This window comes from Stylophora pistillata, chromosome 3 (genome assembly GCF_964205215.1).
Source record: "Stylophora pistillata chromosome 3, jaStyPist1.2, whole genome shotgun sequence".
In the NCBI taxonomy this organism is placed as follows: domain Eukaryota; kingdom Metazoa; phylum Cnidaria; class Anthozoa; order Scleractinia; family Pocilloporidae; genus Stylophora; species Stylophora pistillata.
The window spans coordinates 29262290-29290235 of NC_142521.1; the positions used below are offsets into that span (position 1 = coordinate 29262290).

At 40.1% G+C, this 27946-nt stretch overlaps 3 protein-coding genes across 8 annotated transcripts in view; 2 read left to right on the forward strand and 1 right to left on the reverse strand.

Annotated features, from left to right (window-relative positions):
* The first annotated feature begins 390 nt into the window (after positions 1 to 390).
* LOC111344911 (ATP-binding cassette sub-family C member 4) lies at positions 391 to 18689 on the forward strand. 5 transcript variants are annotated; one of them, XM_088752594.1, is made up of 8 exons: positions 391 to 422; positions 5349 to 5890; positions 6993 to 7372; positions 13291 to 14630; positions 15096 to 15666; positions 16428 to 16564; positions 16889 to 17250; positions 17525 to 18689. In XM_088752594.1, the coding sequence occupies exons 2-8, from the start codon at positions 5375 to 5377 to the stop codon at positions 18080 to 18082; spliced, it is 3864 nt and encodes a 1287-aa protein (XP_088608720.1). In that variant the 5' UTR covers positions 391 to 422; positions 5349 to 5374; the 3' UTR covers positions 18083 to 18689. The 5 variants fall into 5 exon arrangements, with proteins under 5 accessions (XP_088608720.1, XP_088608721.1, XP_088608718.1 ...); XM_088752595.1 differs by lacking the exon at positions 391 to 422 and adding an exon at positions 3125 to 3310 and having other exon boundaries at positions 16919 to 17250; XM_088752592.1 differs by lacking the exon at positions 391 to 422 and adding an exon at positions 3126 to 3310.
* Positions 5789 to 27946, forward strand: part of LOC148735487 (ATP-binding cassette sub-family C member 4-like) — a 51342-nt gene continuing 29184 nt past the window's right edge. Inside the window, exon 1 of the mRNA XM_088752601.1 lies at positions 5789 to 5890. The gene's annotated coding sequence lies outside the window, so the exon portion shown is untranslated. The remainder of the gene's footprint in view (positions 5891 to 27946) is intronic.
* LOC148735488 (protein FAM185A-like) lies at positions 19554 to 27931 on the reverse strand. 2 transcript variants are annotated; one of them, XM_088752602.1, is made up of 4 exons: positions 27662 to 27931; positions 21670 to 22093; positions 20652 to 20789; positions 19554 to 19884 (listed from the first exon to the last, which is right to left on the reverse strand). In XM_088752602.1, exons 1-4 carry the CDS (start codon positions 27842 to 27844, stop codon positions 19628 to 19630), a joined length of 1002 nt encoding a protein of 333 aa, XP_088608728.1. In that variant the 5' UTR covers positions 27845 to 27931; the 3' UTR covers positions 19554 to 19627. The 2 variants fall into 2 exon arrangements, with proteins under 2 accessions (XP_088608728.1, XP_088608729.1); XM_088752603.1 differs by having other exon boundaries at positions 21931 to 22093; positions 27662 to 27926.

The window sequence follows — 27946 nt, forward strand, 5'->3', positions numbered from 1 at the left end:
CTGCCAAGGTCCGCGCGCGAAGCAACGAACTTAGAATTTTTTAAGATTTTACTTAAGACATATTTATTTAAGGAATCATTTCAGTTATCTTAGTATATCTATATTTTTATTTGTAATTATCTTTCATTAATTCAATGTAAATAAATAAATATAGTTTATGATTTTTATAGAGAGAATTGTATAATTTTAGTTATTAATTACTGTTGTGATGCGCTTTTGAATATTTTATAGAAAAGGTGCAATACAAATAATAAATGTTATTGTCACTGTTATTGTTAAATGCCAAACCAAAGTCCATCGCCGTGCGGATATGCAAATAAAGTGTCTAGAATGATCATAATCATGATTAGTGAACCGGAAACTTTGAATTGATAACCATTCTGTAACACAACGAATGCCAATTTGCGAGTGATGTTTGATAGGTAAGTCATTTGTTTCGGCCTTCATTTTCGCTTTCGGATCGTGATAAACGTTGCAATGCTAGTTATATCAACTCTACGATGTGTGGTCCAACCTCCAGAATTCAGGAATGAACGAGGCTCAATAGCCCTTTTTACAGTTCCCGGCGCCATATTGGATGTGTAACCGCGCAAACATGATAGCGAGGTTAGTGTTGAGTCGCGTTGCGAGTTCTAGTGAGAGTTTAGTGAAATGTGGTGGTGCTCTGTCCTTTTCATCGAGATATTTCGACAATGAACGATATGAACGATACTTTCCCTACGCAGGATATTCCTCCTTCTTCTTCGAAAAGAAGAGGAAGACACTGTGCCGCTTTTTTGTTGTGCTAATTGCTATTATGACACAACAGGCAATCCAACAGGTCCGCATTTCTACTCGTTTCCGAATGACTTCCAGCAGTGAATCAGATGGTGCAATCTCCTAAAGCGCCAGCATGGAAAGGACGGATTCTTCATCACAAAATCAACTTCTTTGTGCTCAGAACATTTCAAAACAGAAGACATGAGAAAAAACGTGGGCAGGTCGCTGGAAATTGGTGAAAGGTTTATAATGTTTGCACGGTTGTTTTGTTGCTTGGATACCGAAAGAAAATGGTGCTTTGATTTTCGGTATTGTAGTGTTTATGCTGGGATTTTTCTCTCCTTATTAAAAAGGTGACATTTATATTTCTTTGTGCACTGTGGTCTTGTAGATATCTGTGAACTGAACGTAAAATTATAAAATTATAATGTAATATTAAAATGTAAAATTAAAAATTTAATAAAATCATGAGTTTATTATTATATATATGGGCAGAACCATCTCGATTAAACTAGTCAGTACCGAAAAAACCACGGAAAATGCCTGCTTAAAGGGTCCCAGTAGCAACTGTGACAACTCAAGAAGAGTCATTTGAAGTTGAAGCAGCTGTGTCAACTGTCAATGCTGCTTCATCTTCACCAGCCCTGCAACAATCAGATGTCCTTAAGCTGCAACGGGAAATAGAGCTACTGCAAGTACAATTAGCTGACTTGAAAGAAAAACTAAGTGAAGTTGAAAATGAGAGGGATATTTATTGGCGTACCAATTTTCAATTGACAAAATTAAAGATGATGAGGCTGCGGTTCTATTTTATACTGGATTCCCAAACTATGGAGCACTCATAAGCTTCTATAATTTTATTGAACCAATGCTGGCAAAGATGCAGTACTGGAAAGGAGAGAAATTGTCGAAAGAGAGTCAGCCATACCAAACAGATGATAACAGAAGTAAGCTGGGGCCTTCAAGAAACTGTCATTCTTGGATGAATTTTTGCTCATACTTATGAGACTAAAGGCTGAGTTATTTGTACAAGATCTTGCTGATAGATTCGGGATCAGCAAGAGCCTGGTGTCCAGAATCTGCATCACATGGATTAATCTTAACTACATGGAGCTGAAAGAACCTTTCCCATTTCCAGCACAAGAACTTGTTCACAAGAATATGCTGCAAGAGTTTGCTCAATATGCAACAACTAGGATTATTTTAGACTGTACAGAACTGTTTATTTTTTTTTTCTGTGAATAATAATGTTAATTATTGTCAATAGGCTCTTCGAAATGTTATGTTTGAAGAACAGAATTTTGAAGCTCCTTCCCATAAAGACGTAGTTTAACTCGCATCTTATTGTCATGCCAATCACTTCCCTTATTTACACAATGTACAATGGTACCTTATCTTGATTTCACAAGCCCAACATCATCTTTTTTCCCTGAGTACTAACAACATTAATATTAATATTTCTTAATGTAAGGCAAGATTACACCTAAATCAATTTGAGCATTAAATTTGAGCTGGTGAAGGTGAAGCAGCATTGACAGTTGACACAGGTGCTTTAACTTCTTGGTGAAATAATTCCTGTTCAACTTCAAATGACTCTCCTTGAGTTGTCACAGTTGCTACTGGGACCCTTTTAGCAGGCATTTTCCATAGTTTTCTCGGTACTGACCAGTTAAATCGAGATGGTTCTGCCCATATATATAATAATTAAACTCATCATTTTATAAATTTATAACTACATTTTAATTGTACATTACAATTTTATAATTTCACATTCAGTTCACAGATATCGTATAAGACCACAGTGCACAAAGAAATATAAATATCACCTTTTTAATAAGGAGAAACCCCCCCCCCCAAAAAAAAAATAAATCCCAGCATAAAGACTTCAATACCGAAAATCAAAGCAGGCATTTTCTTTCGGTATCTAAGCAACAAAACAACCGTACAAACATAAACCTTTCACCAATTTCCAGCGACCTGCCCACGTTTTTTCGCATGTCTTCTTTTTCGAAATGTTCTGAGCACAAAGAAGTTGATTTTGTGATGAAGAATCCGTCCTTTCCATACTGGCGCTTCAGGAGATTGCACCATCTGATTCATTGCTGGAAGTCATTCGGAAACGAGAAGAAATGCAGACCTGTTGGGTTGCCTGTTGTGTCATAATAGCTATTAGCACAACCAAAAAGCGGCACAGTGTCTTCCTCTTCTTTTCGAAGAAGAAGGAGGAATATCCTGCGTAGGGAAAGTATCGTTGGTTGTCGAAATATCTCAATGAAAAGGACAGAGCACCACCACATTTCACTAAACTCTCACTAGAACTCGCAAGGCGACTCAACACTAACCTCGCTATCATGTTTGCGCGGTTACAAATTTAATATGGCGCCGGGAACGGCAAAAGGGCTATGAACAGTTCGGTATTTTGTTTTAAAGAGGACGATTTTAGCGGCAAGCATCCAGCTTGATTAGCCCTTGAATCACAATTGTGAAAGCCAAAGTGTGCAGTTTCCACGAACTTCGTTTAAAATAATTGACTTTGCTTATGTATATTTTGGTAAGTAACTTGTTGTTGATGTGCACATGGTCGATTAACACAAGTAATTCATAAGAATGGATATTTGACCTCTTCATGTGATCAGTTGGTTACGCAATCGGTACGTGTGGCTTCCGTAAGGTGCTGTATTGTGGGACCTTTGGGTATCGGGGCAGCGAAATATCCAACGCGGTGAGGCGTTTTATATTCTAATTATTATGTTTGTATACCAGCAATGAGTTATAAGATAATTACGAGAGTGTAAAAACATTTAAATTTTACACTGCAAATCTTACAACAGGCAAAAGGGAATGAGCAAAAAGTTTGCATTCAGCTGAATGTTTTGGACGAATGTTCACCAATTCGTGACTTCGGAATCGATGTGAAGCTTATTCCCACTAAAATAAAACGAAGAGTGAAATATTTTATTTTGCTAAGTAGATTGATTTTTTAAAATGCCCGAGGGCGGCAGAAATGATCGATTACGCATTGGGTCCGAAAAAACAAATTACCATTTGAATACAGCAGTGGTAGGCTTACCTTGTGACTTAATATATACATCTATTATTTTCATGATTTTTTTTCTTCGTTCTTTATAAACATTTGAATATGATAAAACGCCCGTTTCTTTTGCGTTGATACCTAGTTTTGTCCACTTTAAGTTATTCATGATTGTATGAACGCAATGAGGAGCTTTCATTATCGCGTTAAACTATATATTCTGCTCTGCTAAATTGGGTCTTATGTTACGAGAACAAAGGTCTGCTTTCGTCTAGCGTGACTGTTATCGGATTAATCACTGATTTAAGGTTATCAGTGAGAGAGCTAAACGGGCATTTATTTTCACTCTACTGCCTCAAAACAGTGACAGTCCAATCTTCAGAGTGTAGATGGCTTCTCCTTCCTTACCTGGGTTTTCCTACTGAAGACGATTGTAAAAAAAAATTAACAAATGTTATCGAGGCGATTCAAAAACATCAGGAGTGAAAACTATTACCAAAAAATCTTTTGAATTGGCTGTTTGAGTGTTTTGTCGAAGAATACAGGTAACAATGGTGCGTTACGATACCATGAACTTCAATGGCTGTCGTTTAAGGGTGTGATGGTGAATTGCTAGGAACTTGTGACAGATTTTGGATCCTAACCTGGTAAGGTTTAGAAAACAATACATTGCATCGCACGGTACACATGAGTTATTAACCAAGCATAAGGTCAAGATGGCTGGATATTGGCTGAGTTCTTCTTTTTGCACTTTTATGGGCCGAGACGAAGTCGAGGTCCATAAATATGCGAAAAAAGAACGAGGCTCATATCCAGCCATCTTGACCGAGCAAGAATGGTTAATAAAGGATTGCAAAAAGATTTCGCTCTATTAAGAATTAAGAATGACTTATCTCGAGAGCCGGGAAAAAAAGCCAACTGTGTTTGTAGGACAACAAACTCAGGAGAGTCGTTTCTGTTTTCTTTGTTTTGACTATTCTCTGCATTTTTTTTGCGTTTCAATGGCCGAAATCATCCAAGAATTACAAACTTGGTTCTAATTCTATTTTTTTTCATGCGCGGGATCAATAAGGGTAAACCCCGAGTGGGCAAGAGAGGCTCATCTTGCCCACTCTGGTAGCCAATCAGAACACAAGGTTCACTTCATCTTGCCCACGGACACTGCTAAACGATGTAGTAATGCTAGTTACCGTTTAAAATAGACGTATAGTCTCTCATCCACTTGCCGATCTAGTTGACTCTTTGGTGTTAGTGAGAAATTTGCAGATATTATACTTCGTTAGGAAAATTTAATGTACTCGAGACCGGTTAAGATACAGCTAAACCTACACTCCTTTCATTTGTGCATCTATAGTTACTTCTTACGTGTGCGTGTTTCTCAGAGCGCGTGGGACAGAGATCTTTGAGATAAAAGGAGTAAATTTGTGGTCTCTTGGTCCACATAATAATGCGGGGACATCAGTTCTGTAGAAGGCGGTTGAGGACACCTTTTACAAAACAAAAACTTGTCAATCCTTTCTATGCAATTTACAAAAAATTAAAATTTTTCTTTTGACAGAGGGTATAAGCGTAGAAAAAGTCACCATGGAAGATATCCCTGATGCAAATCCAAGAGAAAAGGCGAGTTTCTTCTCGCTGATAACTTTCTCTTGGTTGAATGATATTCTCAAGCTCGGTAGTAAACAACCCCTGGACGAAAGCTTGTTATTCCCGGCAGGAACTTCTAATAAAGCAGAAACACTAGTGACTGAACTAGAACGAGAATGGCTTGCGGAGCAAAGAGGAACTGCACACCAAGGAACGAAGCCTCGCTTGTGGAGGGCCATGATGAGAACCATTTCCCGCCGAGATTACATCATTTTGGCATTCCTGAGGCTTTGTTACACGCTGACATTCCATGCACTACCTCTGTTGATATGGTACTTCTTGAGAAGTATTTCAACAGGATCAGGAATCAGTTACAAGACATCTTTGCCCTTTGTCATTGGTATTTCTCTGGTCACCATTATGAGAACGGTTGTGATGAGCCAGGCCGAATTTAAGATGGAGGTTTTAGCAATAAGACTTAAAGTTGCCGTGATAGGACTCTTGTATAAGAAGGTGGGTAAAATAGTGATTTTGGAAGTTATCGCTAATGACTGCGATTGAATTTTCTAGTTCAGTGATATTGGCGAATCTGTTTTCCATGAGATTTTGTTGCATGGAGGATCCATGACAACCTTCGTGAACTGAGTTATTTATGAAGTAGCGTCTGTTTCGTGACAACTTCTGAGATCGTAGTGTCGAATTTCCCAGAAAAGATAGATCACTAATTTATTCATAAATTGTTAGAATACAAGGGTTTAATGTCTCTAAGTAATCAAATCTGTAAAACTAACCTGAGCTCGCTGTAAACTTCGGGTTTACTCCCCGCTATTTTACAAAGGTAGAATTAATTGCTCTCCTTTCCCGAGTTCTGTTTACGAGGACTATAGGACGACAGCATGTTAAACAAGCGCATGCGCAGTAACTTAACAGTGTCACGAAAGGACCTCCAGCCGTTCTCGTAGTCTCATTCGTCACCGATGCTAAAGCTCTTCACCAAATACGCACTGTAATACTGGTGTAAGACCTGCCACAACTAAGTGGTTATGCTGTTATGATCTGTAAGTGTTCGAGATTCGTATGACCCACAAACTTTTAGAAATTGTTGTCATGTGCTCTTAATTAGATTACCAACTCCGCCATGTCGAATAATCTTGCGCAGCGTCCTGGTCGCTTACTCGGCTACTTCTTCTTTTCTTTTTCTATATTCCTCCTCTTCATGACTGGTTTGAAAAATTAGGAGAAACGTCAGAAGGCATCCTGCATCCACAAATTAATTTTTGCACCATACGGAGGGGCATTGTTATCTAGTTCTAAACCACGAGTGCTGCTTTGAGTCCACAGCCAGTCTACGGAGTTCTAAACGAACTGGCGGTGTCTGTCGTAGAATTTCAACACGATCAAAGAGGAATCCCGAACGGTTGGGTCATTCTTTGAAATTTCAAACATGCGAACAGTACATTTAAGAATAAACACATGTACCAATGGCGGAGATGAAGATGACATCCCTTTAAGAGGATCCTTCTCATTCAAGGAACTGATGCTGTGCTCGAGAAGAAAAAGCGCTGTTACTGTTTCCAACTATAATATTTTCATTGTTTCCCTTTATCTTTGCCAGATTCTCAACAGTCAGAGATGCACCCTAGAAGACTCAATTTCCGAGAACACTATCAATCTTGTTTCCAACGATGCTCAAACTATTGAGGAGCTGGGTTACATCTTGTATGCATTTTCATTTGCCCTTTTAGACCTCATTATCTCCTTGGCTATGGTATGGTACTTAGTGGCCTGGCAAGCGCTATTGGGAGTTTCCTTTTTTCTTGTTGTCATCGCTTACGGATCATTGATAGCTCGTAAAGCTGGGGAAATACGCCACCAATCTGCTGCAGTAACTGACGAGAGGCTGAAAATAATGAAAGAGATCATTTCTGGTGTCCGTGTGGTGAAAATGTACGCCTGGGAATGGAACTTCAGAGATCTAGTTGCACAAATTAGAAGGTTAGGGAGTTTTTTTGTTTTCCTAAGAAATATATCATAAGCTTGCCAATTAGTGGACATGAATTCCTCTACCTTAAAGTAATTATGGATCACAGATATTTCTTAAATCGAAAATAATCGATCTTCCCTTTAGTCCAATTGGCAAGTGCTTTAAGAACGTGTTAACGAGAGCAGCAGGCAGTCGTAATACATGCCATCCCACCGATTTCAATGAAAATTCGCCAGTTCAAAGGATGTACCCCAAAACTCAAAATGACAAACTGGTTTCTGCTTTGGTTATTTACAGGGGAAGATAGACCACCCTCCCGGTTTTTCTAGGTTATCACTAAGAAATTGCCTCAAAATAGGTAAAATGTAAGAAGCTCTTACTGCAACTGTATTTGACAAATTACTATGACGGCTTGCATACTTATGGGAACATCCTCAATAAATGTACGATACAAGTTTCAATCGATTTGATTGGCGTTTTGTCAATCAACAGAGGTGAATAAATTAGTGTGTTGTTACAATTTTGGATTCACTCAAATATTTGGTAACTTTGAGGTTAAATATCTCCCCTTGCCAGAAAGCTTTAACACAAATTTGAATGCCCCTTTCTAGTCAATTATTTTATCTCTGAAAATTATTTAAAAAAATCTTTGGAAACTACCATATTTTTGTGCGGAATGCCTTTTGAAATCTGTTAAGGACATTAGCCAGAAGGCTCATTTTTTGATTGATTATTGATTAGTTCACTAATTTCAGAATGATCTTAGATACGTACATTGTTACAATACTTATCTGTTTTTCTGTATTTCTATTGGTTTTGTAATCGGACCTTTCAGCGTCACCAAGCGCATGTATAAAACGCAACTTAAGCGTCCCTTTAATCAGTTCTTTGTAAGTTTGAATAGTCTTGGTAAACTTTCGCCCTTTCGTTTTCTCAACCTCTGGCACAAGCGGGACCAATATGTGAGTACCTTTGTAACTTTGTTTTTTCCTTTCTAGTCTTTTCAGTGTTGGGCGACAATGTACAAACAAACATTGCAATTTTCTCTATGGATTTAAGATTTAAAGGCCAAATTCGTGCCAAATGCGAGTCAGTGAACGCCCATCATTTAGATAGAACAATGGGCTGTTTACCAGCCACCCAAATTCTTTTAATTTGTATCGAAACTTTCGTTCTGTTTTACTTGTATTGTTAATCTCGTTATCGACGTTAGAGTCCAGTATTTGACATGCGATTCTTTGATTATGTATTCCGCGGCTTTTCATTGGATTGATAGAACTTCGTTGTATTGTTGTTTCAGTTTACGATCGATTGTTTTATAGATTGATTGACTGTGAGAATAATCGTTATTGCCATCGTTGATTGTGGTTCGTGGTCCATTGCCTTTCAAGAATAAAGATTCGTGCGAACGGTCAACTTTGGTTTGTCATTTCGATCTGTAAAATAGCCCCAAACACCTCGTTAACCACGTTTTGCAGCGACACTCCCTTGAACTCGAGAATTTAGATTTTTGGTCGCCGTAAACGCTACAAAATGTGCGACTTTAAAAGCTTCTCTTAACTACACCTGTCACGCAATTCTAGCTGTAAGCATTTATTTAGACAAGTATATCATCATTTTCTAACTCGTTAAACAAGATAATTAGTGAAGGAAGTTACGAAATGTAAGCAACTATCCAGATTCTTGGTAGAAATTGGAAAATTTCACGTTTAAAGAGAAGCATGTAGGCGAAATATTGCTAGGAGAGTCTTACCGTTTCTCCCCTCTGTCGTTTATGTTGGAGATTCGCCGAAAATAGGCAAACATGGCTTTCTTACGGTAATAGACATTTATTAGTCTTTGATTTGTTTGTTGATTATCACAGTTTACAGGAGATTGTAACAGGAGAGGAGGTTTTAAAGTCACATGCCGCATTCTTGTTGACATACAAGTTTCCGTTTGCAGTACAGACGAGAAGCTCTGCCTTCTCACTTGAAAGGAAATTTAGAAGTTCTGCAGATCTCTTGCTATTTGCTTGCTTATTGATCAAAGGAAATCTGCATTTTTTTTAAACGTGCTGTAACAACAGGAGTAAAATACGCATCTCTCACACGCTCGATCTTAAACTGCGTGACTTAAAGAATGAGGCCGCAATATTTTGATCAATAAGTTTCCATTCAAGTTAGGTAGTGATGAAAAAAATCCCAAAGAGATGTTTTTTTTTTCGGAAGCATGACAATAAATTTGAACGAAAAGCGAGAGGCAAAGATCTATTTTTAGTAACCTAATGGTAGCTGTGCTCTACCCTGAGGTTTTCGACCAAATTTTCCCACTTCACATATGCTAAAAAGTTGCGTAAATTGAATCAGATATGGACTCCTAGAGAGTCTGAATCGGGCTAACTGTAAATTAAAAAATGGCCATAAATTTTCACGATTAGCTGAGCTCTTTTTGCTTGCAAATCAAACAACGAATTATGATGCACAATTGATAAAAAAATCTACCTCCAGCACCTGGCAACTGTAAAAGGACAAATGAATAATCTAAAGTTCAAGGTTCCTCCTCATCTTCTGCCTTGTTCGGTCAGTTTTAACATCTGAGGCTGGGTCATCCGCATCAGCTTCTTCGTCCTCAGTCATGCTTACAGCGGGGGACCTCGGCAGTAAACCAGTTCTGGTTATGGCAGATAGTCGGCTGAAGTATCGACCTATCTGCTGCTCCGTCAGCTACTCAGTCCTGGAGATCATTTTCCGGCCAGTGTCGTTTTTTAAATTCTTCATTTGGAAAGCCACATCTAAAGCTGTTGCCTTTTTGCCAGTTTCCTCTCCTGTCCAGAACACGTCTACGAGATGATTGTTTGCTTTCTGAGAGAAGGCAACTAATTTCCGTCTTTTCCGAGGGGCTCGTGCTAGGTCCACCTGGGATTGTTCGTCCGGATCTTTGGGTGAGGTCTGACCGTGAACGTAGCAGCCAACAACCACGGAACGGACAGCCTCCATCCATTTTCTCTTGATCCTGTCGTAGGCGGATTCTTTCGCCAGCTTCACCCAGTGATTACCGATGTCAAGGTGCTTTTGGAGGGAAGCGAACTACTGAAACACCATGATGCACCCCTCCTCTTGACAAGAAATATCTAGCTTTTTTCTTCAGCCTGCGACGGACTGGGTAGTTCCAGTGATGGCCCAGGTTCAGACATCTGCGCAGGATGCAGATAACCACCTGCTTCTACGTTTGGGTTGCTGAAGCTTTCCATTGTGAGGGACCTAATGGGACCTTGGGGTGTTCCAAACCGTACCACCTGGTCTGCGCCAGAAAACTTTTCACCTCCAACATCATAAACCCGCCACATTCTCAAGGCTCCATTCTCGTACCAGAAGTTGTTCAATGCCTGTACGCCGGTCATGGTATATTTGATCATTGTTTGCGCGGATGGCTAAACTTGAAAAACTGCTGCAAAGCAGCCCTTGACTCCACCCGGCTTGGGAGCCAGATGACAGTTTTGTTTTGTTTTATTTTGTTTTTTAATCGAAACCTTTTTTTGAATGATAAATTTGTGACCATACTTGATTTAATCTCCTACGCGTTTCGTCTAACAGCAGATTTCATCGAGGAGTATTTATAAGTATGGCAAATCTTACTTATTTAAATATACATTTTCCACCTGTACGCATAGTGTGAAGCAAGCATCAAGGTGTTCCCAGGACTTTGTGCATCAGTGACATTTTTGGGACGTTACATGCATGAGTACGTGATGTGTTTGGGTGTAACAGACTTGGTAAAGCAAATACAAGGCATCCATAACGACGCAAGGTGTGCCTAAGGTTTTGTACGTGCGTGACATTTTTCGGACGTTACATGAACGCGTTTGGATGTGTTTGGGGTCACGACAACATCTTTAACCCTCAAACACATTACGGACTCGTACACGTAACGTGTCTACTTTATCTTTTACAAAAGTTTCCGTCCCAAAAAATATTGGTTGAATCATGGTGATAAAAAAAGTAGCACAAGCATATTTTGCTAGCGTAAAGAAATGTTTTACACGAGACCTACACACCTAAGCCCGACACTGCGCAACGCCAAACCCCCAAGAGTGCCATGTAACATTTGCCTTGCTCATTCACGCAGGAAAGGCCATAACATTCAGGGAAAATAATGGCAGATGCAAATAAAACTTGCCCACTAAAACCAGGCAGTTGTAATGATGAAGGTTTTTTTAGTACATTCTGGTGGTGTCACCTTGAAAAAGGGCTTGACAATTATGAAAGGTCACTTTCCTTCTCCCTTACTACGTTCGTCTGCAGGAAAACTATTTTCCTTCTCCAGAACGCTGACGCATACAAATAGACACAAACTATAAGGCAGGCAGAGTGAGAGCAATTGCCTGCCACGCTGAAAATCAAAGAAAGGGCAATGAGCATACCTCGAAAAAGTCTCCTATCGTCGCCAGAGCGAGAACTGGGAGCGTTAAACGAATTCTTGGCTTTCTCAGTTCTTTTAAAGGCATTTTGTTTCTTCTGCTTTAGAGCTCTTTCTTGCGCTTTTTTGATCCCCTTCTCGTCCTCTGAGTCACTCACGAGCTCCTCGGTTTGCTATTCTTTAACAGCCAGCCAACCGGCCTCGCTCTTATCAGCAAGTTTGATAATCTTTTGACGATGGCGTAGACTTTTCTTCTCTGGAGAAATAACGCAATATATGAACTTGATTGGGCCATTGATATCTCCTTTCAAGCGAGAGAGCAGAGTTTCTCGTCATCCACTGTATATAAAAGCCGAAGTTGTTGCACTCGAGAACTTGTATATCAACAAGAATGCGGCATGTGACTTTAAAATTTCCTCTCCTGTTACAATCTCATGATTATAAACTGAGATAATAAACAAACAAATCAACGACTAATAAATGTCTATTGCCGTAAGAAAGCCATATTTGCCTATTTTCGGCAAATCTCCAAAATAAACGACAGAAGGGAGAAACGGTACGCCCCTCCCATCAATATTTCACCTACATGCTTCTCTTTAAACGTGCAATTTTCCAATTTCTACCAAGAATCTGGATAGTTGCTTACATTTCGTAGCTTCCTTGACTAATTATCTTGTTTAACGAGCTAGAAAATGATGGTATACTTACCCAAATAACTGCTTACAGCTAGAATTGCGTGACCGGGCGTAGCTGAGAGAAGCTTTCAAAGTTGCAGATTTCAAAAGGCCTTCTGCGCAAAAATATGATAGTGTAGTGTCCAAAGATTTTTTTAATGATTTTCAGAGATGAAATAATGGACTAGAAAGGGACATTCAAATTAGTATTGTAGCTTTCTGGCCAGGAGAGATATTTAACCTTAAAGTTACCAAATTTTTGAGTGAATCTATAATCGTAAAAACACACTAATTTATTCACCTCTGTTGATTGACAAAACGCCAATCAAATCGATTGAAACTTGTATCGTACATTTAATAAGGGTGTACCCATACGTATGCACGCCGTCAAAGTAATTTGTTAAATACAGTTGCACTAAGAGCTTCTTACATTTTACCTATTTTGAGGCAATTTCTTAGTGATAACCTAGAAAAACCGGGAGGGTGGTCTATCTTCCCCTGTAAATAACCAAAGCAGAAACCAGTTTGTCATTTTGAGTTTTGGCGTAGATCCTTTGAACTGGCGAATTTTCATTGAAATCGGTGAGATGGCATGAATTACGACTACCTGCTGCTCTCGTGAACACGTTGTTAAGTGCAGAGCTTAAAAGATCTCAAGGTGTTTAGCCCTTGATTAATCAGTCGATGAAATATAATTTTACAGATGCACTGTTCATGCATTTCGTGTGGAAACGTAATTGTAGATTTTCATCCATCGATTAAACATGGAGATAGTCCGACCATAAAGGAATGAAATAGCAGATAGTTGAGAAACAATCACATGCACGAATTTCATTTCTTCAATGTATTCTCCACAGGAAAGAGATATCTCTGGTTCGTATACGAGGATTCTTCATCTCCAGTACCTACGCACTGTACTTCACCAGCTCCACGATTGCAGGTTTTATTTCAGTCGTGACGCTGCTCCTTACAGGGAATATACTGACCTCGTTCAAGGCTTTTACACTGCTGTCCGTGTTAGGTAACACTAAACTGGTGGTGACGATATTCCTTGTCTATTCACTGCGCTTCATTGCCGACGCAAGAACGGCATGCAGCAGAATGCAGAGGTTACTGGAGATAAACTGCACGTCAAAGATGCAAAGAGATCACAAAGATAAAATAATGTCCTTTAAAAACCAAAGAAAGCGATCGGATTTTGTCAGAATTGATAGCTTTAAAAATGGAAAACCGGTCTTAGTTGGTGCTCGAAAGCTTAAACCGATAACCGACAACCATCTGCCAAAGGTTACCCTGGACAAAGTTTCGTGTTCTTGGAGCAAAACGTCGGAACTTCCTTCGTTGCAAAATGTCTCGTTAGAAGTTGCTGATGGGCAGCTTATGGGCTTGACAGGGCCAGTTGGAAGCGGAAAAACAACTTTACTACTTAGTATTCTGGGCGAACTTCCCGTATCATCTGGTCGTGTTTCTTGTATTGGAAAAATAGCTTTCGTATCCCAAATTCCTTGGGTTTATTCGGGCACAGTGCGAGAAAATATTGTCTTTGGGAGACGGTTTGTTGCAGAAAAGTTCAATGAAGTTGTCATGGTCTGTGACCTAGAGAAAGATATTAAACGTTTTCCAAAAGGCGATCTAACGGAAATTGGCCAACGCGGAGTCATCCTGAGCGGTGGTCAGCGTGCTCGAGTCAGTCTAGCACGGGCAATTTACAGTGATGCGGACATTTACTTATTGGATGATCCACTCAGCGCAGTAGATGCCAAAGTCGGTAAACATCTATTCGAAAGGTGTATCAAGGAGTTTCTAAGCGGAAGAATACGTATTCTGGCTACTCATCAGTTACAGTTCCTGAAAAGGACTGACAGCATTGTGGTGCTTGAGAACGGTTCCGTTGTGGGTAAAGGTACATATGGTCAGGTATTTCAACACGGCACGGGCCTCCGCTCTTTTCAGTGTGAAGCCAAAGGCGACCCCAGCTTAGAGAAAAATGATCTTGAAATGGCTTCAGTCTCTTGGAAAGACACTCACAAATCAATGACTGTCCCTCAAACAGAGTGCGAGAGAGTAGATCTCACAGATGATGCGGAGGACAGAATGATTGGTAGTGTGAAGTTGTTGTTGTACTGGAAATATTTCAGAGCTGCATTATCAACTATCATGATAGCAAGCCTTGCCGTTTTGTTGGCTTTTGTTCCAGGTAAGCAATGATCACTTGAAGTTTATTTTTAGGACCCAAGCCACGGAAATAATTGGAACTTTCCACGATTATGGCAGGAACCTCACCGGCTCAAATCATCTTTAGTATTGTCTAAAATTCCTTTGAATAAAAGTGATCTGTCTTGATCGAAGTAATATGTACTTGTGAATCGCTTGATAATTTTTAAAAGGTTGGGATAATCCATGGCCTAGAAGTACGATCCGAATCATGTAGGATGGTACAACTTCACGATTTCGTCACATCATTCTAAATTTCAAAAAGCTATCAATTAATATAAACCTTTTTTATCATCATGGTGACAAAGACGATCACTTATCAAACTCGCCTTCTTCAGCAAATCAATGAAGTTAGCCGTGGCGAAACATCGTTTAGCTTTAAAACTATTTATGAGAGTCTTTTGTCGAGAAATTTATACTCGCCATTGAATGTTTTGTCTCTTCTCAGTGTTGTGGATAGCACCCTTCTGGTGGGTCTCGAGGATGACAGAAATGCCATTTGAACAGCAAAAGAACTATATCACTCTTTCGGTGTACGGATCAATAGCTATTGTTTCCTTGCTTATTACTGTCGTCTCTTCGTTTTGTTTCTATGTCACTGCATTGAGAGCATCAAGAAACCTTCATGACCAGATGACAAACGCAGTTCTCAAAGCACCAGTATTATTTTTTGACACTAATCCAGTTGGGCGCATTTTAAACCGTTTCTCCAAAGATATCGGTAGCATGGATGACCTGCTTCCAGGACAGTTTCTGTTTGCCATTCAATTATGTCTTTACTTTCTCGGTGCCACCATTCTTTCAGCAGTATCCAATGTTTGGCTCTTTATTACTTCTACTCCATTAACAGTACTGTTTATCTACCTGACTAAATATTATTTGAAGTCCGCTCGAGAGATCAGGCGGCTTGAAGCTGTAACATGCAGTCCAGTGTATTCCCTTCTTGCTGATACTATGGCTGGATTAGACGTGATAAGATCATCTGGAATGGAAGAAAACTTTCTACAAACATTTTATAGGTGAGTAGCCTCTAGTGTAAATCGACATTATCACGAGTTGTAAAATCTCTCACCTTGCATTGAATGATACATTGCATTCCGCAGAGGATTTCTCTCCAAGTTATCGTTTTAGACACTGAGCATAAGTATGGAAAGGGGAGACGTTGTGAAATGTAGACAATTCAATTGCGATGATTATTTGATTAATATATTGAATACCAGGGATGGTAAAAATTGAACTGATCAAAACTGCAGGGAATCATTTCACCGTACGGCCCCCTTAATTTTAAAACTTTTTTGAAGTCTTCTCCCTCTATTTTAACCCTGAGATATAAGAAACAACCAACCTCGTTTTCACCGTCTGTCATGAAAGTTAGGGAACCTTGTATTTTTCCGATCGGATTTATGTCCTGAGCAGTTCTTGCTCGGGGCATGAAATCCATCGGAAAAAATTCAGTCGGTACCTAGCAGTATGGACCTCGAACTCGGCTGTTAAGGGGTATTTATTCAATATTTTCTCCATATTGTTACAAAATTTTAGTTTTTTGACCGAGATGGCAGGGGTGGGAGGGGCTAAAAAGATAGTTTGAAGGTTAGTTTTTTTGTGTATAGTTTAGACTAATTACGTTAGGTTCTCTCTTTTCATTTCTTTTTTTTTTTAATTTGAGCTGAGATTAAGGCAATTTTGAGTGGAATGGTTGGCTCAACGTAGTACAATGGACCTTAATGCTGAGACACAGGGCCTGTAAGAAGAACACATCAATGTTTTGGTCATTTTTCAGGTATCAAGACAAGAATACGTCAGCCCTGATTTTATGGAAGGCCTCAACAAGATGGCTAGCTTTTCGAGGAGATTGCTTGTGTAATTTTCTTGTCACTTCTGTGTCGGCTGGAGCTTTGTTTGCAACACAAAACCCAGGTATATATCCTCAGGCTAGTGCTACTGAATCGTCCACTCTTTTTTCAGTTAAAACTCATCGCTTAATCATTTAAAATTGTTCACCTGACGCGCTCTTTCTTGTAGGAGCCTTTTCCGGTCGTTAGCCTCAGTCTCCCAGATAGGCTCCTCCTCTCTGCATTTTCAGTCAATGCTATTTACTTTTCAAATTATGTTTATTTGGAAAAAAGCAATCTGAAGTACTCTCTTTGTACATCATCAAAGAGCATAACCTCTTCATTTCCATTTCACCATCTTTTGTTTGAGTGGGATTAAAAACAATTAAGAAACCGTTCTTATTTCTAGCTTTGGCAGGAATGTCTCTTTCCTTCGCAGCCGACACTTTGGAAGCAGCACAGTATGGTATCCGTGTCGCCTCAGAGACAGAAAACTACATGACCTCAGTAGAAAGGGTGTTTACTTACACTCAAATTGAACCTGAACCAGGGTACAGCTTAGAGAGCCTACCTCCTGAGTCGTGGCCAACAGCAGGCAGTTTATCACTGCGGGACTTATCGTTATCATACTTGAAGGGAGCACCACCAACTTTGAACAGAATAAGTTTATGTGTTGCTGATAAGGAGAAAGTTGGTGTCGCAGGTCGTACGGGCGCTGGAAAATCATCATTAGTTGCGGCTTTGTTCAGAATACCAGAACCTGAAGGCGAGGTAAGAAAAGAGTGTCAGCGAAAGGTACACTTTAAGATAGGTTCTTTTATCTCCTTCCTGTCACGCGAAATATGGTTTTTCTTGAAACTATGTTAAATATGTTGGTAATGAGTTTTAACGACATAAATGATAGTGATAGCGAAAAAGTGATAATTACGATGATAAGAAAAGATCAAATAATGGACTTTTTCTCAAAGGACAACTTGATTTGTACCTAAAAATAATTTTTTTATTCGACATCATTTTAGTAGAATTCCTCATTTTATTTAAACAGGTTATCATCGATGGCATAGATATCACGCATCTCAATCTACAGGCAGCTCGCAGATCTATGGCCGTTATTACTCAAGATCCTGTCCTCTTTAGCGGCAGCCTCAGAAAGAACTTAGATCCTTTCTCTTTATACCAAGATCATGACCTGTGGAGAGCTTTGGAAGATGTTCAGTTAAAAAGCCTGGTACAGCAATTGCCTGGACAGCTGGAGTACAAGTCGAAAGAGTCTGGGAACAACTTCAGTGTCGGCGAGCGCCAATTGGTGTGTTTAGCGCGTGCGCTGTTACAGAAAAGTAAGATCATCATTCTAGATGAAGCCACTGCTAATGTTGACTTCAAGACAGACAGACTCATTCAAGACGTTATACGGAACAGGTTTAAAGACTCCACAGTAATAACCATCGCCCATCGCTTGAACACCATCATGGATTATGATAAAGTGGTGGTTATGGATGAGGGACGAGTGGTGGAGTTTGACAGACCTGACGTGTTGCTACAAAATAAGGAAGGGTTCTTTGCTCGTCTTGTGCATATGCAAAATGTAACGGCGGCACATTGAGTTTGGTTTTTGTCAACGACGGAATCATAATTATATTTGCATTACAGTATCCATGGGTATCAGTTTCCTTTTCCGCCTTCGTGCACTTTTTATTCGACTCGATGTAGGATAGTTCTGCGTTCTTCCTTGTATGGGAAAATTCTCTTTTGACAGGAGTTCACCATCTATAAATAGGAAGAATACTCCCTCTTCTCATTGTAACAAGTTCAATTTTTCGTTTAATAGAATAGAGCTCATCTAAGTTACAATTTTATTACATCGGTTTTGTCGATACTTCGAGAACCTCTTACATAAATCGTTTTCTCAGGCGAGTTTTGTAACGTCTATAATAGATTGGAATATTGGAATATTCATTTATTTTATTGGCATATATAGCTAGATTTAATAGTGCAATACAGAAGGCAATTAACAAACATTTCCCCTTTTAATTCTTTTAGTGAAGTTCATAATCGGAAAGTGAAATTAAATCATTACTGTGCAAGGACTTGAGATATCCCTTTCTAAAATATTTGACTAAAATGTAATCAAAGTCGAGGTACTGCCGTTTTGTAAAACATGTAGAGTATAATCTGGAGCACAAATAAAGGAGAGCCATTAGTAACAGTAATGATGATCTTCTTTGTTTCTTCACCGCGGACATTTACTCGCAATTGAGGCTTCCAATATTCCCCAGTATATTTTCATTCCCTTCCGAAATCACAAACCTTCCAGTTTCAAAGCTTTCGGGCTGTAAATAATGTGCATTGAAGTTCCTCTGCCTATGCTATTGAAAAAGGTATATTTATGAACACCGATTATCTTTTTTGTTGTTCAGAGCGACAGTTTTTTCTTCTACGGCGTGGCTTAAAAGTTTTAAAATATAGTCATGTTCATTGTAACCCTCAACAATCAGAAATAAGACCCACTGGAACTGCCGACGTTCGGCTGTAAACCGACGAAATGTAACACTGCACGTGTGATCCGTGACAATAAGCGTAAGCTTACTTATTTGTTCCAACCTTCCACTGGATCACACTTTCTCGGAGCTCATACCGCGGGGAGGCGCTGACAGGGCAGCACCATAGCCAAGAAAATATGGTTATGATATCAAGCACGCCTGATTATCCATACAAGAAGTGTTATTCTTGTACAACAGACGACTCAGCATAACGGACACCTTTAAGATTTGCAGAGTGGAGATGACTGTGTTCCAAAATGGATTTGATTGAATGTTCTAGGGGGGGGGGGTGGGGGGAGTAGATGGGGTGGAAAACCTAAGGTGGAATTTTTTTCCCGACCAATGAAAAAATTTCACGTCACATTCACTTTCAATGAACCAAATTTCCTCCTACGAACAGTAGAAAAAGTTCTCACGCGATTGGTGATAAATTCTTTTTTTGCTGATTTTTCTGAGTCGTCACGGACTTCGCCGAAAAGGAGGGGCTCCTCGTTGACTAACAGTTGTAAGACAAATAAAACGAGTCAAATCAGCTCCAACAAAAATTAAAATCCCTATCGTTTCATTTAATTCATCGTTGGAAATTCCCAGTTTATTACACAATGATATCAACTCAATTTGAGAGAAGTAAACCAGTCTTCCTTCTCAAACTTCACAGTACCGAGTTTTGCTTCCGCATTGATCATTTTTATCTGTTCCTCTCCCTTGTCTTGTTTGTTAAGTTTTCCCGCCATGACGGTTTGGTTCCCCTCTGCACGTTCTTCGTCAATGACGACATTAATGTTTGAATCGACATGAATATGATTTGACTTCACCAAGAACTCTGAAGAAAAGGATTCCTGCAAACACTTGATGGTAATGTCACCTGTATTTAAGAACAAAAACTAAATTCGGCGACAAAATCGTTGACAGTCATTCCTAAGTTAACCTATTCGCTCCCTTACCCCAAAATATCGTTATATTGTGATTCACATGATATCTTAGCCACAAACAAGTGACTTTTAATGAAGGGGGGAGGGGGGTCTTGTCAATGATTCATAGTGTGGGGCAAATAGTAGTGTTATTCCACTCACACAAACAACAGTTCAAACACAATCTGACGGAAGCTTCAGCTTTTAGTACACTGTGATCAATTGTAAGTGTACAGCTGGCGTTAACACCAGGCAATCACATTTAGTGCTAAGACTTCCACTGAAATTATACATTATGTTTGGTCAAATTTAATTGGTTATACGATGCACAAAAAGTTATTGAAGATTTTCTAAGTTTGTCATTAAATACACTATGTCTCTCTATGTTCACAGTTTATTACTCTCTTAACAGAGTTAAGACAATTTCAGGAAACAGAGAGTGTCCAAGGAGATATTTGCTTAGTATTCATGTAGGTATGTGTAGAAAAACACAGTTTGTAGGACCTGCATGAGTGTTGAAAATTGCAAACGAATTCATGCTCTGTCAATTGTTCAGTATCATCCTCTTATGTTCAATCTTTTAAAAAATGAGATTTTCAATTCATGTCATAACTTGAAGGGTTTTATTTCCATGTATCATTCCACTTTCATTCAGAACGACCAACTTATTTGTTTAGTACTACTCAAAAATACACATTGATTTGGCTTCCACATGATTTACCTTCCTTTGTGTTTAGCTTTACATCCTCATGTTGAGATAAGTTTACATCTATGCTGCCTCTTCCTGTAAAAGCTTCCAATTGACCAGAAGTTGAACCAATTGATATGTTCCCTTCCTCAACATGAATCTCAGTAAAACCTGCAAGGAAGGATCCAGTTGAACAAAACCCTATGGAAGTTTTGAAATGTCATGGAATTTCTGTGCATAAGGAGTTCCTTCTTTCCTACTGGGATGCTCCGATTCAAGGTGGCTCAAAATACACCAATTCTTTTACACACACTGTAAACAAATACATACTACCATGCATAATTATTCATCTGTTTCCCTAAGAGTGATATTAAATTTACTTTTCTTGCTATGTTGCCATCATTTTTTGACAAATAAATTGAGGTCATCATTGCAACTCAGAAACTCAGAAATGAGTGTGGTTAACTTCTCTGTTAATTTGGAACTAGGGAGTGATGATTAGTGAGCTTGACTCTGGTTTGAACCCTGGCTAAGGACATTGTGTTGTGCTCGTGGGCAAGACACTTTACTCTAACAGTATAATTTGGATATACCAACAAAGTTGAAATGGTAAATTGGCCACCGAAACGATTACAAAAGCTGACGTTTCGAGCGTTAGCCCTTCGTCGGAGTGAATAGCGGAATTGTGGGTTGTGTGTGCACAAAGATATATCAACTTTGTTGATATATCCAAATTATTTCGTTACCCACACCGATGCAGCCCCAAACAGTTTCTTTCAAAACTATCAGCCTTTACTCTAACAGTGCCTCTCTTCACCTTTTATCAGACTGAGTGAATTTAATGCTGAGGGCAACACTACGATGGACTGGGGGGAGTATAAATACTCCTAGCTGCTTCATGTTATGGAAACAGGAGTTAAGCGCTGATGTGATGGGCCACTTGGCTTATAAACAAAATTTTCCTAATTTGGAACCAATGTCCCCCAGCATAATGCTGTTCACCACCCTCCCCCTCTTCACATTATAATAACTCTACATTGTTAGGACATACCGTGTACATCTCCTAAGTTAATGCAACCACTCTCAGATGCCAACTTGGCTTTTAAGAGGTAGGTAGCTCCAACATTAACATCTCCATGCTCTGTTTTCAAATAAAATTCCTTCCCTTGTAACTTTTTAACAGATATATTCCCTTTCTTCTTAGCTTCAAGAAATCCATGTTCAAACAGCAACTGAGATTGACATATAATGCCACCATTGCTTGACAGAGCTTTCAAGCTGGATCCTCTCAGATTCTTTAAATAGCATGTACCTTGATTAGTCACCATTTGAAAGGGTCCACCCTCTAAGTCTTTGACTTCAATGCTGGCATCACCCCTCACCTTAACATCAACACCACATGTTGCAGGAACTTGAAAGTGCAAAGTGATGTTCCTTGAAGGGTACTGAAATTGTTGTTGTTCTGTGCATGTTACCTTCAAATAAGAATTATGAAATATAACTATTAGGTCCATTTGATATCCCACTTTGGAAAAAATATAAAGAAACGGTTTGTATTCATTAACTAAGTGGGAGGGTTGGACTAGAAAATATTTGGCTTGAGGTCCTAAATAAGGGCGAAATATTTTGCTGTCTGGCCTGAGCAAACTCAGTCAATAAGCACGTTATTATATGAACATTAACTACGTATGATGGACGATCCTCGCAGTAGATAGCGCTATTTGAGCAATAGCGAAATTCAGACCTGAAAAAAATCAGGCCTGTACGGGACTCGAACCACTGACCTCTGCGATACTAGTGCAGCGCTCTAACCAATTGAGCTAACAAGCCAACTGAGAGCAGGCCGTTAAGTTGATTCGTAATGAACCCGTGAAAGTGATAAATGAGATAGAATAAATATATGAAAATCATATATTTTGAACTGCGGTATTTGATACGTATGATGGACGATCCTCGCAGTAGATAGCGCTATTTGAGCAATAGCGAAATTCAGACCTGAAAAAAATCAGGCCTGTACGGGACTCGAACCACTGACCTCTGCGATACTAGTGCAGCGCTCTAACCAATTGAGCTAACAAGCCAACTGAGAGCAGGCCGTTAAGTTGATTCGTAATGAACCCGTGAAAGTGATAAATGAGATAGAATAAATATATGAAAATCATATATTTTGAACTGCGGTATTTGATACGTATGATGGACGATCCTCGCAGTAGATAGCGCTATTTGAGCAATAGCGAAATTCAGACCTGAAAAAAATCAGGCCTGTACGGGACTCGAACCACTGACCTCTGCGATACTAGTGCAGCGCTCTAACCAATTGAGCTAACAAGCCAACTGAGAGCAGGCCGTTAAGTTGATTCGTAATGAACCCGTGAAAGTGATAAATGAGATAGAATAAATATATGAAAATCATATATTTTTCATATATTTATTCTATCTCATTTATCACTTTCACGGGTTCATTACGAATCAACTTAACGGCCTGCTCTCAGTTGGCTTGTTAGCTCAATTGGTTAGAGCGCTGCACTAGTATCGCAGAGGTCAGTGGTTCGAGTCCCGTACAGGCCTGATTTTTTTCAGGTCTGAATTTCGCTATTGCTCAAATAGCGCTATCTACTGCGAGGATCGTCCATCATACGTATCAAATACCGCAGTTCAAAATACATGATTTTCATATATTTATTCTATCTCATTTATCACTTTCACGGGTTCATTACGAATCAACTTAACGGCCTGCTCTCAGTTGGCTTGTTAGCTCAATTGGTTAGAGCGCTGCACTAGTATCGCAGAGGTCAGTGGTTCGAGTCCCGTACAGGCCTGATTTTTTTCAGGTCTGAATTTCGCTATTGCTCAAATAGCGCTATCTACTGCGAGGATCGTCCATCATACGTATCAAATACCGCAGTTCAAAATATATGATTTTCATATATTTATTCTATCTCATTTATCACTTTCACGGGTTCATTACGAATCAACTTAACAGCCTGCTCTCAGTTGGCTTGTTAGCTCAATTGGTTAGAGCGCTGCACTAGTATCGCAGAGGTCAGTGGTTCGAGTCCCGTACAGGCCTGATTTTTTTCAGGTCTGAATTTCGCTATTGCTCAAATAGCGCTATCTACTGCGAGGATCGTCCATCATACGTATCAAATACCGCAGTTCAAAATATATGATTTTCATATATTTATTCTATCTCATTTATCACTTTCACGGGTTCATTACGAATCAACTTAACGGCCTGCTCTCAGTTGGCTTGTTAGCTCAATTGGTTAGAGCGCTGCACTAGTATCGCAGAGGTCAGTGGTTCGAGTCCCGTACAGGCCTGATTTTTTTCAGGTCTGAATTTCGCTATTGCTCAAATAGCGCTATCTACTGCGAGGATCGTCCATCATACGTATCAAATACCGCAGTTCAAAATATATGATTTTCATATATTTATTCTATCTCATTTATCACTTTCACGGGTTCATTACGAATCAACTTAACGGCCTGCTCTCAGTTGGCTTGTTAGCTCAATTGGTTAGAGCGCTGCACTAGTATCGCAGAGGTCAGTGGTTCGAGTCCCGTACAGGCCTGATTTTTTTCAGGTCTTAATTTTGCTATTGCTCAAATAGCGCTATCTACTGCGAGGATCGTCCATCATACGTATCAAATACCGCAGTTCAAAATATATGATTTTCATATATTTATTCTATCTCATTTATCACTTTCACGGGTTCATTACGAATCAACTTAACGGCCTGCTCTCAGTTGGCTTGTTAGCTCAATTGGTTAGAGCGCTGCACTAGTATCGCAGAGGTCAGTGGTTCGAGTCCCGTACAGGCCTGATTTTTTTCAGGTCTGAATTTCGCTATTGCTCAAATAGCGCTATCTACTGCGAGGATCGTCCATCATACGTATCAAATACCGCAGTTCAAAATATATGATTTTCATATATTTATTCTATCTCATGAACATTAACTGTTGAATTTTCTGTTTTGACATGCGTAGGACATGTACGCAGCCGCACCCTTGATGGGATAGGATTGGATAGGTTCTTTAAAGGTAAAGGCTGATAGTTTCGAAAGAAACTGTTTGGGGCTGCGTCGGTGGGAGTAACGAAATAATTTGGATTTATGAACAAAGTTGAAATGGTAAACTGGCCACCGTAACGATTACAAAAGCTGACGTTTCGAGCGTTAGCCCTTCGTCGGAGCGAAAGTAAATAGCCTTACTAAACCTCTGGTGTAACCAAGTGTTCCGCATCAAAAATACCTCTAGTGAAATAGGAACATTATTTCACTATTTCACTAGAGGTATTCGGGTTCAAACCATTTACTGCATTACGTTCGCTTGGACGACAGAGCGAAAGACTTGCGAACGACTACATCACCTACGCAAGCACTGTCAGGCGAACACGAGAACAACTCTGGTTCAATTATCGCTGTAAAGATCACGGCCTTGTTCCGGCCGGGCTCAAACTTAAGCCCCCGTTGAACACACAGGAGGCCATCGAGATCGTCAAAGCCACCTGCAGACGACTGGTCAAAGCGTGGATAAATGATTGCCACAGAAGACTCAAACGCCACAGAAACAAACCACGACAATTACACGACCAACTGAAACAGCTGATACCAACTGACCTATTTGACACCGTTACGACAATTGCCGACAAACTAGCCAACAAGACGACTGAACGCGCCCGCACTGGACATCAAAAAAAATTGACACGACTGCTACGCGACAAAGAAAAGAGACGAAGCAAACTGGACGACAACTGGGTAAGTAACATTTCTTCTCGTTCCTTAGACAAGACTGAAACTCAGGTACTATCATACGGACTAAAACACTCAGTAACACCTAAACGCATACCGACCGAGGCTATTGTATCTAGTGTTGAGGCGGCCCTGTCTCGGCAACGAGAGCTATCTGAGCCGACCAAGGATAACATTAGAAGCAGAATTGCCTCCACTATACAATCAACGTCACTACATGACAGCAAGTTGACTAAAGACGAACAACGCGCACTGAAACGACTGAGAAACGACGAGAACATAGTCATCCTACCAGCCGACAAAGGACGAGTTACCGTTGTTATGGACAAAACTGACTATCACGACAAAATGGACGCACTAGTTAATGACAAACGAACCTACGAAGAACTCAAACGTGACCCAACTCCTGCACTTCAACGTAAACTCAACAGTAAACTACTGACACTCAAGAAAACGAACGCTTTTGACACCCAACGGTACTATCGACTGAGGTGCTCGGTACCACAGCCACCGAAACTCTACGGTTTGTCGAAACTACACAAACCTGGTTTCCCGATGCGACCTATTGTTTCTTTCTGTGGCTCTCCCACATACCAACTATCCAAGTACCTGACGACAATACTACAACCGCTAACCGACAAATCCAGACATAAACTACAATCCACTGAAGACTTCATTAACGCTACCAAGACTGTTCAGATACCTGACGTCTACAAACTAGTGTCATTTTATGTGAAATCACTCTTCACAAGTATTCCACTTCAATTGGCATTACAATGCACTGAGACTGCAATCCGACAATCTACCGACCCACTACCGCTACCGACAGACGACATTATGGACTTGCTAAACATTTGCCTAACGTCTACTTACTTTCAGTACAACGGTAAACACTACAAACAGTTACACGGCACTGCCGTGGGGTCTCCAGTTTCTGTTGTTATAGTAGAAATTGTGATGCAGAACATCGAGGAACGCGCCCTTTCGACTTGCCGACAAACGATACCGCTTTGGTTACGTTACATTGACGACACCTTCACCGCCATTCAACACGACGAAATTGACGCATTCCACCACCACCTTAATGAACAAAACACTGACACAGTTTACCAGAGAAGTCGAAGAAAATGGCAAACTTCCTTTTCTAGACTGCCTGGTAAGCCACAACGACAACTCATTACGGACGACAGTTTACAGGAAACCGACACACACCGACAGATTACTGGACAAGTCATCCTACAACCCTACATCACACAAAGCCACAACTATCAGAACTCTAACACGACGCGCACAACTAGTATGCGATTCGACAGACAGCTTATCCGACGAGAACAAATACCTTCACCGTGTTTTTACGAAGAACAACTACAACAACGACTTCATCCGACGAAACACTCACCGACCCACTACCACTACCGAAACAAACGACACCGCAACCTCTACGACTACAGCAACCATACCGTACATAAAAGGCATGTCTGAAAACATCTCGCGCATCTTACTACCCTTCAATATCCGCGTCGCCCACAAACCCATCACCACACTACGTCAGTTACTAACCAACGTTAAAGACAAAAACGAACCGAGGAACAGACAGGGAACGATTTATAAGATCAATTGTTCCGACTGCCAAGCCTCCTACATCGGTGAGACTGGCAGAAACTTCACAACAAGACTGACTGAACACAGACGGGCGAGGAGGAAAGGTGATGTCAGCAATCACATTGCTGAACACCATCGACTTACCAACCACAACATCGACTGGGACTCTGTGCAATGCCTAACCTACAGCGCTGACTATTTTCAACGGATGACTCTGGAAAGCTGGTTTACTAACTTAGAACAGACTCCCCTAAACAGATGTCAACAACTACCCGCTCCATACAAACGACTCATTCACGACATAAACATCACAAACGACCGAAAAAGAACGACCTAACTTTACCGACAGATCGAAATAAACCAATCACGAGCGACTTACGTCACTTGAGTCTTACAGCCAATAACATCACGGCAAAACCAACTGATCATTTCACACGAACTGGAATAAGAACATTCTACTGACAACAATCATTCACTTGACTCTGATGATGACTTCCGCACAGGTTGTCGAAACGTCAGTCACTACCACCGACAACAGTCCTTCTCAGGACTACACTCACCCGGACGATCAGACTACACCTTCACATGTTACCCCCGGGTTCAAACCATTTACTGCATAGGAACATTAGTTAACTTTTTGTTCGCACTATATCCTTTCTCTTTTCAAATACTTTCCCCAAACGTTTTTACCTCCAAATAGTCCTTGGAATTGGAGCTGACTGGTCGCACGTTGAACTCAATATCTTTCAGAAATGAATTCTTTAAATCTGGCGCAAGATCGCCGTCGTCGTCTGTTTCTAAGTAAACATTTCCCTTCACAGACTGACCATTAGTATCAACGTTTTGTATAACCTCCATAGGATTCACTGGCATGATGAAGCAGCTGATTGCAGCTCAAGATTTGGTCGCGACAGAACAGGGCAAACTTGCATTTGTGTATGGAGGACATCATATCCTGCTGGATGAAGCTCAGTC